At 40.8% G+C, this 12,284-nt stretch overlaps 1 protein-coding gene across 1 annotated transcript; it reads left to right on the top strand.

Moving 5' to 3' along the window:
- On the top strand, nt 1,300–11,334 carry TMEM185A (transmembrane protein 185A). The gene is made up of 7 exons (XM_021406363.1): nt 1,300–1,479; nt 3,044–3,220; nt 4,677–4,884; nt 7,763–7,846; nt 8,795–8,971; nt 9,297–9,420; nt 10,393–11,334. The coding sequence occupies exons 1-7, from the start codon at nt 1,442–1,444 to the stop codon at nt 10,635–10,637; spliced, it is 1,053 nt and encodes a 350-aa protein (XP_021262038.1). The 5' UTR covers nt 1,300–1,441; the 3' UTR covers nt 10,638–11,334.

Raw genomic sequence — 12,284 nt, 5'->3', positions numbered from 1 at the left:
AAATTAACCACCTTGCTAGCACTGGATGAAGACTTACACCATTTTCTTTTCCTTTTCCTGTTTTTTTTTAATCTTTTTATGATGGAGCTAGAAAATTCTAAAGGTCAAGATATGATTATTTTTTTCTTTTATTAACATTTCAGTCACAATGCAATCCTGATTAGCAAGGAGCTATGGAAATTTTAAGTTCAGAAAGAATCATCAGATAACCTATCATGAGATAGACTAATAGTGCAATTTGTCGTAGAATCGAAGAATCACCAAGGTTGGAAAAGACCTTCAAGATCATCTAGTCCAACCATCCACCTACCACCAATATTGTCCTGACCCACTCTTTGATTTCATAACCCTTGTTACTGCCTAGCTCATTGACAGCACCCGAATTTCAGTAAAAATGAAAAATCTGTTTCTCAGAGCAATTTGTTCCAGCAACTAATTAGTTGAACTCAGAGAAAAGATGGGGGAAAAAAAAGCTCTCATTTTTAATCAGAATTTATTTTGCTTAAGTCCTCAGCCTTCATTCTTGTTGAAGCCTTTCAGTACGTACTGTTTTCTCTCCACTGATCTCAGTGTCACTGAAACAGATACTCAGATCATTAAGACATTTTTTCCCCCGAGCATTTAATCACTCTTGCAGCTCTTATCTGTGCAATTTTGAATTTCAACCCGATTCGGGGGCATTTAAAGGCTGATGTGATCACATCCAGAACAGAAATGAAAGTAGTTGCCAACCTTTTCAGGAAAGGGTCTTTCCCTTTCTATGTTGCATTTGCTTTTTCCCTGCTGTGCACACTAACATACACCTAAAGCAATGAGGAAATGCATTGTACAGGCAGCTTCCACTGCAGTAAGCCAGAGAAAACGCCTGAGATCATGCCCACAGCTGAGGTGCTACTTATAACAGCGCAGTTAGGCAGAATGCTGGCAAAAATCCTGCCTTCTCCTCGTCACTCCTGTGTTCCATGGGGCAGACGCACAGCCCGAGGACAAAGCCAGAAACGACAGTGGTTGTCTGTCAGGCAACCGGCTGGGTGATGCCGGAGGAACTAATTAGCTTATTTTCCCACCTTTAAATAATACTTTGAGGTTATATACCCCAGTAATTGTGCTGGAGATGAATTTAATCTACGAGGGCACTAGACAGCAACTTCTGCAAGTAGCCCCAGCCCCGCTCGCGAGACAGACTCCCTCAACCGGGCAGCGGACGGGGCCGTTCGGCCCAGGGCGCATGCGCGTCCGCTCGGCGCATGCGCAGCACCGCCCCGGAGCCCGGCAGAGCGGGCCTCCTACTTCCCGGCGGAGGGAAAGCGGCGCGCATGCGTCGGGCCGGCTGGCTGCCCGGTTCCGGCGGGGCGGAGCGGCGCGAGGCCGGGCCAGGCCGAGCAGCGGCGGTGCGCCATGCGCGGCTGGTAGAGCGCGGGCGTAGCGGCGTCGTGCCGCCATGAATCTGCGGGGCCTGTTCCAGGACTTCAACCCCAGGTGAGGGTGGCTGGGGTTTATGGCACTGAGGCGGCCTGGCCCGGCCCTGGCGGCTGTGGGGAGCGCGGCGGGATCCCCTGCTGCTGCGGCGCTGCTCTGGGCGCGGGGCCGTGCCTGGCTCGCGGGCACAGCTCGCAGTCTGGGCACGGGGAGTCGCGGGCGGCGTTCCTTTGTTTTGGTCCTCTGAACGTGGGGCTTCCGCTCTCTTGCCAACCAGGCTGAGAGGATGAGCTCAGTCTCACCGGCGTTAACGTTACGAAGGGTTTTTTAAACGAAGAAGTCCTTAAAATGGTGTGCGCAGGGCAGCCGGGCTCGGGGTGCCGGGAAGCCGGGCTCACGGAGAGGTCGTAGCGGTGACAAAGGGCGGTGCTCGATCAGCTCTGCACCAGAGGAAGAGGAACAAACGTTTCAGGAAACGCGTTGCTGCAGAGATGTTTAACACCCGAAATACGTGTGCTTGAAAGCAGTGGAAAAGCAGGGAAATCCATTCCAGAAGAGTATAAGTTTTTTTATTGCCAAGTGCTGCTCGCTGTCTTTAAGGGACAGCTGAGATCCTTGTGCTCGATAGGAGCAAAGCACCTCGACTTGGTGGATGTTTTGTCGTTATTTGATGGGAGTGAAAGCAGGCAGTGTGAGTTACACAGTCGGAGTGAAGGTAGTGCTCCTGCTGCCTTGCTCTGCAGTGAGTGCGCTGTGTTGTGTTATCCATGCTTTGAAATACACGTAATTACTGGAGCGTTGATGAAGCATAATGATGTGTTCTGTAAAGCAGATCCTCTGCTGAATGGCAGCTTAAGCGTGGATGACTTTTTTTCCCCTTCCTGCAGCGTGAGGAGGTCATGTCCCGCGCAATTATTTTGTGTGATTCCTGCTGGCGCAAACAGTCCCTGTGCCTCTGTTTCCAAATATTCTGTGTACATTTATTCCTTCCTAGATTGACTTGCTTATAAAACGTACTGTTGTAACTGTTTGAAACTTACGTGGGGACCCTCAGTATTGCAGTGACAAGGTTGACTTGATAGTCACTAACTTTGTTAAAAGCTTTACGTGGTTTTTTTTCTATAACGTTACTTTCGTTTAATGGACTGTACAGTCTGTGGAGCCTGCTGTATCACGGTGTGTAACCGTCTTTCATCCTTAATCAGTCTTTGACATTCAGAATTAAGTTACGTAGTTCTTGGAGCTTTATCCACACTATTTCTAACTTATCCTGTTTGATTTCTACGAAAGAATGCATTTCCCCACAACACGTACGGCTGGCATGTTTCTAAGCCTCTAATAGTACAGCTCTTAACTGGATCCTTGTGGGAGGAGCTATTTTTAGAAGCCCATTCGTTACGTTTGTCATGCAAGAATGCTTTAGATGTGTTCCCTTGAAGCAGTGATTTTATATGTGAAAGAGATGACATGTTATATTTCCTGAAGAATCTTTGAGTCTTCAGATCTGATCTGATTCTTTGCAAAGGACTTTGAAAGATGTTTTCTGATAGGAGTTGTCCTATTCAGTTTTAGCTTGTTCTTTGACAGATTGGGTTGACTGCCTAAATTTCTGTTTGTTTTCTAGCAAGTTTCTTATTTATGCCTGCCTGCTGCTTTTCTCTGTGTTGCTGTCGCTACGTCTGGATGACAAAATTCAGTGGAGTTACTGGGCTGTGTTTGCTCCAATCTGGCTGTGGAAGCTGATGGTGATTGTTGGTGCCTCAGTGGGAACAGGAGTGTGGGCCCGAAACCCGCAGTATCGGTAAGTTGTGGGCATTTCTTTTGCAGAACAGTGGGAACATGGTACATTTCACTACTGAAATATATTCGTAAATAGATTTTTAAAAACCATGAGATATAGGATCCAGAAGGTTTGTTGTTAACATGTAGCTTATGATAATCATTTTAAATGTGTGCAAACAGTATTATATGGCTATGGATGTCTTCATCATAGTTGCAACCATTTGTCACAAGCTTCCAGAATGTTGTCTTTAGGAAGCTAAAACCTGTCATGGGGTGACTTAGCTTTCTGCTTGAACGTGAGAATTCTTTGCTTTAATGTAATCCATATGAAAATGTGTCTTTATGGGCGCAAGGAGTTTGCTGTATTTAATTGGATTATTTTTGAAATTAGCTTCTGAAATATACAGATTAATTTGAAGAATGGTAGATTTCTTTCACCTTGATATGTATATTCTCAGTATACAGATGAATGAGTTTTTGATAATTCTTGAATATACGCTGAAGATGGATAATCTCTTTAGGCTTGAATTACATTTTTGTAAGAGACATTCACGTAGCTTAATACACTGATATGCAGAGACATGTAACATCTGCAAAGTAAGATGTTTGTGGGAACAAATTATAAATTCCTATTCGTTCTTTGTCAGAGGTGCATAACTGTGATGTTCTAATTGTCAGTATAAGCTAAAATAGCTTTCAGAATTTTAAATGCACAAGTGCTGACTATTCTGCTAGTCTCAATGGGATGTGAACTTGAACATGCTATGGAAAGAGAACTAACTTCTTTAAATCAAGTGTTATAAATTCATACCACTTCTCTGTCTGTGGTGGATGTAAAATCAAAAGTTTTATGCACGGATTTTGTTCTGATGCATTCTGTTGTGTGGTTCAGAACTGTCTGATTTGCCTCTTTCTGAAATGGTTCTGTTTGTGAAAAAACATGGTTTCTCTGACTGTGCTGTTATTTTAAACAAACAAACAAAAAAAAAAAACCACCAAAAAACTAAAATGTAATATTCTGTTGGAATATGGAGATTTAGGTGACTAAAGGCATTTTGTGGGTAAGGGTGTAGATTCAGTGAGAGCTGGGGCAGGAACCAAACAGATCATTTTAGACTTGGTTATCATGCACATTGCTAGGAAATAACTTGAGTGTTAGGCTGTAACATGGAAATCCTGTTTTTATCTGCAGAGCTATTGAATCCTTAGGAAGTTTTCAAATCGTAAAAATTTCATTTGCTTTTTTGTGCGAGTGGAAATAATTTAATTGTACAGGTTTATGGGGAAGAAGTCCTGCTTCTTCATCAGCGCTGTATTTTAGCAGTGGCTAGTCGGGAGTGAGATGTATGTTAGTTTCAACAATTGGGTTAACATCTCAAAACTAGTTCCTGCAAACAGAATGTTTTGGGCTATTTGCAGGGCAGTGTGCTTTCTCTTTGGCAAGTAAACTGAATACTCTCTTTACCTCTTTTTAGAGCAGAAGGAGAAACATGTGTGGAGTTCAAAGCAATGTTAATTGCAGTAGGCATCCACCTGCTACTGCTGATGTTCGAAGTTCTGGTGTGTGACAGGATCGAAAGAGGAACTCATTTTTGGCTTCTGGTCTTCATGCCATTATTCTTTGTATCTCCGGTGTCAGTTGCAGCTTGTGTATGGGGATTCCGACATGACAGGTCCCTGGAGGTAATGCTTATCTTGTTATGATTTATAAAAACTGGGACAATGCAAGATAATGAAATTCTTAAGAGTACCTCTCAGAAAACATAGTATAGATGGCTGCATCGCTTTGTTTGCCCTGACTTACTAGAATGAGAAGTTAGGATTGGGAATAATGCTTTCATTTCATTATCTCTTCTGTTTTTTTTCAATTACCAAATATCTGTATGTTTTAAACCTGTCTTTTTATTATCATGTGCTAAAAGAACGCACCACAAACTCTGAATATGAAATAATAGAAACTTAAAAACTGAAATTACTAAAAAATACCTTCCACTGATAGTCAGCAGTATCCCTAGGCTTCCTGAGCCCTGGATAATCAGAGTTGAAAGTTTCTTACCTTCTTAATCAGTGTGCTATTTGTAATTTGGGAATGCAGATAGTAGGTATAAAATGATAATTTCATGTTTTCTGCCTCTAGCTCCTTTCCTGTCTAACTAGTTTCTTTTGGGTTTGAGAAGAATTTCCCAAGACTTTACAAGAACTTCCTGTGGTTATGGCTGTTGTAGTAGCATATATGAATATCACTGTCAGCTCAGAGAAAGCTTGCTTTTGTATGTGATATTTATTAGTTACTCTTTTCCCTATTTGCTTTTGCATTCTTCTGGTTACTTGATCTTACGCTGAAGTGTGAGGTTTTTGTGTGTGTGTTTTCTACTTGTTTATGCTTTTCAGAAGGTTGGTGTTAGAAAACTACTTTAAATCCAGTTTTTTAGTTTTGTTAAAGTAACTTCTACTTAAACAGCACAGACTTCTGAAGTATGCAAGTGCCTGATACCTGCTAGAATGTAATTTTTCTCTCCCAGTGCTACAAATTTCAAAGGCATTTATTCAAGAGAACACGATATACAACATGTGTGTTACTGAGAAGTAGTACGTTGTCTGCCTCTGAGAATTACTTCATTTCAAAGATGTCTTATATATTTGCGTGTTCCAGTAAAATAGAAGATGTTTTAAACTTTACTACAGATATTCTTGAGTTTCTTTCAGCTAATGTTTCTGTTTGATCTTTGAAATTTCTACCCACCTAGGGTTGGCCCATAAACTTCAGAAGTAGCATCTTGCTGAGTCTAGTGTTTTATTATGTTGGCCCATAATATCAGAGGCAGATACTGGTGGTGCGACAGTAGAGGTTGAACCTTCCCACCAATATTCTGTTCCACTTCTCTGCTGTGTGACAGTTAGTAGCAGAAGAGCAGTCTTAGAAAATACCATCTGACATGGTATAGAAGTGTGTTTGAAGCAGAGGGGTGGAATTGAGTTCCTCCATGTGGAAGAAATGGCACCCATTGACATTCACTGGCACGTGCTGAACATTTGTGGAGACCAAACAGCGGATGCAAGCGCAGTGAGGCCTGGGTGGTGCGTCTCAGCAGTGGTGACAGTGGCCTGAAGGTCACTGAAGTCACATACTGGACAGCCATACACAGCTGTCACAGCACAAATTGAAGAGCATCTCAATCAGCTCGTCTGCATGAATCAGTGGATTCTGACCAGAGAATTGTGTACAGAGCTGAATATTTACTTCAGTGCGTTGGAAACAATGGTGGCAACATTGGAATATCACAGTTTGTGCCAGGATGGTCTCATGAATGCTGAGATGGGAACAGAAAGAACACCATATGCAGATTTGTTAGGACGTATTGAATCAATACGAGGCTGATGGTGACAGTTTCCTGGATCACATAATTACTGGTAAGAAGATGTAATGTCACCACTATGAGCCACAGTCAAAACAGCAGTCCATAGAGTGGCAACACGTGAATTCCCCATCGAAGAAAAAGTTAATGATGCAGCCCCTCGGCATGTAAAGCGGTGTGCGCTAGGGATAGGAAAAGTGTGGTCCTTCTGGATTTCGTGGGTCCTGGACAGACCATCAACTCTGACCACAGCATCATGACGCTGACTAAGGTGAAGGCTTGACTTTCCAGAGTCAGGCCAGAGAAGACAACTTTACTCTTGCAACATGATAACTCCAGGCCCAATAGCAGTTTGTAGATGGTAGAGCGCATCACCAGCCTTCGCTGGACTATCCTACCGTAGACACCAGGTAGTCCATCCAAATTTGGTGCCATCTGACTTCCTTCTGTTTAGGCTGATGAAAGATGGACCATGTGGGAAACATTTTCCTAGCAATGATGTAATCATAGCAGCTTTGAAACAGTGGATCACCTCCACTGGTGCAGATTTTGACGAACATGCCATGCAGGCTCTTGTTCATCTCTGGCAAAAATGCATAGCTAATGGTGAAGAAGTTGAAAAATAGCATTTGTGGTTGAGAATTTACTTTATCAGATAGTGTTATTGTGCTCTTTGTACCCGTTGTACTTTCCATGGAAATAAATAGGTTGCTCTGAAAGAAACACCTCCTGCATAGCAGCAATTGTGATCCGTGACAAGCTTTCATTTAATATTTGTAATGAAAACTGTTGTTTTTCTATATTGCTTCACAAACTAGGCATCTTGAGATAGAATTTGAATTACACCTAATTATTGAATTTGCATGTGATCTTTCACTATTATATATATTTCTTTGTCCTCACAGCTCTGACTTATAAACTGGACTTCTCTTAGTTAAAGATGAAAGTTACATGGATTTAATGTATTAGTGCAACAACTAAAATAATTTTTTTAAAGACAGACTTCATAATTTCGAATTTAAGGACTTCAAAAAACTCTGTCAATATTTATTACCTAAAGAAAACAGTTGAAGTTATTTCCTGATTTCTTTTTTGTTTGTTTTTCCAGCCTGAATAATTTGGCCTTTTCCTTTGACTGATTCGTAAGTTGTCTTGCAAATAGCTTTGTAATGATAAGTGTTAACCAATGTATCTTCTCTTTTTAGCTGGAGATCTTGTGTTCAGTCAATATTCTACAATTCATATTTATCGCCCTCAGACTAGATGAGATCATCAGATGGCCATGGCTTGTATGTAAAGTGTTTTCTTCTTAAACTTGTTCAAATGCTAAATTTTATATAAGTATTTACTACACGGAACAGTTAATGTGTATGGTCAGAGTTCTGTGATCTCCATTTTGCTCATTTAACAGTCCTTCACTGAAAGTCTGACATCTCATTCAGTAGTCAAGGGAAACAGGCTGTTCTTTGGGTAAGAGCATAGCATTCCTTCCTTCAGGGGAAGAGAAACATACCATCAATTGTAATTAATCTCTGGCCAGTTGTTGGAAAAATAAAACAAAATCTTCAACAAAAGTTCCCAGCTGGAACACTAAACCAGCCAGGAAAATGACTGATGAGTTAGGGAATGCGTAGGTAAATACTGTGTGATAAATAACTTTCATAATGCTGTCATGTATCTAAATCCATTTACTGTGGTCACCATCAAAATGTGCTCAGATCTACTGTTCCAAGTGGCTTTAGAATAGAAAAGTTCTGTATCTGGATTTCTGTTAACTGCCATAAAGCTGATAACCAGGCATGATTATCACTGTTCTTACTATTTTCCAAAAAACATGGTAAAGGATCTCCTTTAGAAACCTCTTTGAGTTAGGTGTCCAATGTAGAAAAGGTTAAAGTCAGTTTCAAGTACTATTTGAGCCCACTCAAAATCACAGAAGCTTTATTCAAGCTGAACTGTATTGACTTAATTTTTGATTGTTTCAGCTTGGAGTTCACAAAGCTTACTGAGGAATCCCAGAGAGTTGATATGGCTCATAACCATCTGTATGACTTGTGAAGCTTTTTTGTTAGAAATGAAATCGGTTGGAGCGTTACCCTTGATTTTGTTCTTCTGTTTTAATATGTGGATTACTTACTGTTACTTACTGTTAATACTTGCTTTATATAAATAAATAAAGACTGATGAAAATGCATCACTGGGCAGGGCAAAAAGCAGTAAACTCCTTTTTCTTTCAGGTTGTTTGCGTTCCACTGTGGATCTTGATGTCCTTCCTGTGTCTAGTAGTGCTCTATTACATTGTTTGGTCTGTTCTGTTCTTGCGCTCAATGGATGTGATTGCTGAACAAAGGAGGACACACATCACAATGGCTGTCAGCTGGATGACAATTGTAGTTCCACTGCTCACCTTTGAGGTAGGATAAAGCGTAAGGAGTTTTGTGTGTCTTGTTCTTTGTTCAGTGAGTGATGAATGTTGCTCTCTCTCACTTTGAACTTGAAATGAAGATGCCCTGTTTGTTTGGGAAAAAATATTAACTGTAAATATGAAGGAAAACCAAGAATCATGTTTTAAATGTTTGCTTGTAAAGTCTGTTTCACAATGAACCTGTTAATTCATATTTCTGTAGAGGCCATTTTCCTTAAATTTCTGAAGCTAAAGTTCCAAGATCAGTATATCTTTTAAAGAAGCTTGGAAATGTGTGTTACAAACTGACATTGTCTGTTTTTTTTCCTCCTTAGATTTTACTAGTACACAGACTAGATGGGCACAATTCTTTCTCTTTTATACCCATATTTGTTCCTCTGTGGCTTTCACTGATAACTTTAATGGCAACAACATTTGGGCAAAAAGGAGGAAATCACTGTAAGTATTTAATAATTGATGGTATGCTTGTTGCGGTTAAGTGTTTTTTCACAACAAGGCAATAAAACTTAGTAGGATTTTTCAGAGTTGAAAGGAAGCTGTGTAGAAAACTGTTCTGGATGAATTTTCATGCTGTTGGTAATTTGCAGCCAAATTAATTTGGAAAGGCAAACAGCCATTTTATCTTTTGTAGGGCTGTGTGCTGTATGAAACATAGCAGTTGATGATCAAGTATAATCTCTTCAAAGATATGGGTATGGGTTTTATATGATCTTCCCAGGCAAATAATTACCTTAACTTGGTTCACTGAAATATTTGAACCAGTGGGCATGCTGTTCAACGCTGACCTTTGGTATTGGTTAACAGAAGAGTGCCATCTACTGAAGCACAAGTGGCACTTCATCAAATGCTCTCTTTCTATGTTTACATAGGAAATAAATGATAAACAGAAGAGGTACTGTTTTAATCTAGAATGATAATACCAAGGATGAGATACTACTGCGTGGCTAACAACAAAAGTATTTAGTAAATCTGTGTTCAGTATTCCCATTATGTGTCAGGCTGTGCCATTGCAGCATCTCTGGTACTGTAACCTACACATATCAAATGAAAATTGGCATGAGTGTCTTCTCACGTGACCTTGATCGCTGGAGTGATGCAAGGCCTCTCATGTTCTATCTGTTTACTGATGTGATCTGTTGCTGCTTAACATGAAACGTACTGGCTTCTTGCTGTGGTGTATAGCTGTAATATGCACATATGCACACACACCTGTATATGTATCATTTGACCTGTACAGTTGTTACGGTCATGGTCAGTGGCACGGAGAAACAGCACTAACAAAAATTTTAGATCGCTAATGAAAACAATGAAGAAAACCTACGTAGGCAGCTGAAGCAGTCTTGGTTTCTTCAGTTAACTTCTGTGTTCTGCAGTCATGTGAAAGGTGGTGGTTGTTTGTTTGTTTTTTAGGGTGGTTTGGTATTCGCAAAGACTTCTGCCAGTTCCTGCTTGAAATTTTCCCATTCCTACGTGAATATGGAAATATTTCCTATGATCTTCATCACGAAGATAATGAAGAAGCAGAAGAAACCCCAGTTCCTGAGCCACCGAAAATTGCACCAATGTTTCGAAAAAAGACTGGAGTGGTCATTACACAGAGTCCTGGGAAATACGTGATTCCACCTCCTAAATTAAACATCGATATGCCAGATTAAGATGACGACAACCTGTTAAAACTGGAACTGGGAATCAACAGACAAATGCAGTTCATCTCATGCCTTGTCCCAATTACTTTAAAATAGCTTTTGCTTGATTCAGTGGCTTGGATCACAGAAATCAGAGATCTTGAAGATTGAGAGTTTTTCCACGGAGATTTTGTGAACCCTCCTAATGGTTCACTTGGCACACTTGCCTGTATAGTATTTATATGGACATTTTTAGCAGTGTAATATATTGTTTAAAAGTCTCGTCCTGTACAGTATAAGTATTATCTAAAAGTATTTTTTTAAAAAGCCTGTATGAAATGCCTATTCTATTCCGAGTGTCTTTCAGGTCCTAAATACACTCATTTTCCACGTCTGTGCTGAGTACTTTGTGGATGTCTTGGTATAGTACCTCTTTACTCTTTTTTTTTTTTTTTTTTTCTCTTCAGCCACAATCATTAGATTAATTGTGAAAGCACAGGTGTGTTGTGCTTCTAAGGAAGGACTGGAAAGCTTTTTGGGAGGAAATTGAATGTATAGCAGCTTACATGATGCTTTTGAGTTAGCTATGTAAATTGTTATGTATTTCAGTTTTTGCACTGGCTTGGGAGTGAAGTTGCTTTTCCAGGTTCAGTTTCTAACTCCTCTTGAGCAATGTGTATGCCACTCTCTCATTAGTTTGGCTGTTTAATAAACTGTTGCCTCTTGCGTTGTGTGCGTAATCTATGCCAGGAAGATTAGTTGTGGGTTTTACAGCTGTTGGTTAGCTGATACAAATATCTTAACTCAGTCTTTGTTACTAAATTTTTGTATGATAGCTTCAGTGTAGTGGATGATTAAACTGTTCAAAGAAGGATCTGGCCCATGTTGAGATAGATCTCTCCTTTCTTCTCAATGAGAAAAACTGCCTTCACAGGCTTGCTTGGCCTCCAGCTGCTTTGCAGAAATTAGTCTTTGAAACCCATATTCCCCCAGGTTCTACCACCAGCTATCTGATACTCTCGCATCCTTGCACCTCCCCTTTCTGTTTGCACGAACCCAAGCTTAGGTAGCTTAAATATCATGGATCATGTTTCCTTACTTTTAGTATGGCAATAAGAGTGTATGGACACTTCTCTGTGTGTGAAAGGTGTGCGACTGTAAAACTGCAAAGAGGGAGTGCTTAATTTCTAGCAGTGCAGCCCCCCTTGTTCCTCCCTGTGGACCAATGAGTGGATGGGCTTCTCCCCTGGTGCCATGGGCTGGCTAGCAGGATGCAGTCCAGCTGGTGCCGTAACTGCCTTCTGCTGAAGGATTCAGTCAAGCTGGAAAAAAATAGAGTTTTCTTCACCAGGAAGTTTGCTTGTCTTCTGAGCAAGCTAGTTAACTTGGCAGACTCAACTTCTGTCCTGGTACACAACAAGAGTCACTTCTGATACAACCTCAGGATCTCCAGTTGAATAAAAGATTTTTCCATCAACCCCAGCCAAGAAGAACGTGCTTAATTCTTCTAAGGAGAGCTCTGCTGAAGCTGGTGGCTTTCCATCTGTATTTTTTTGGAGAAGCTCTGGAACGTTTTTGAATGCAATCTGTTTCAAACTCTTCAGTAGGACGATAACAGACAGTGTGCGGTGACTTATGCAGAACAGTTAAAGAGGAAGTGCAGGGAAGGAGAGGACC

The sequence above is a fragment of the Numida meleagris genome, chromosome 8, assembly GCF_002078875.1.
Source record: "Numida meleagris isolate 19003 breed g44 Domestic line chromosome 8, NumMel1.0, whole genome shotgun sequence".
Classification (NCBI taxonomy): domain Eukaryota; kingdom Metazoa; phylum Chordata; class Aves; order Galliformes; family Numididae; genus Numida; species Numida meleagris.
This window is presented reverse-complemented; position numbering and strand designations above follow the sequence as displayed.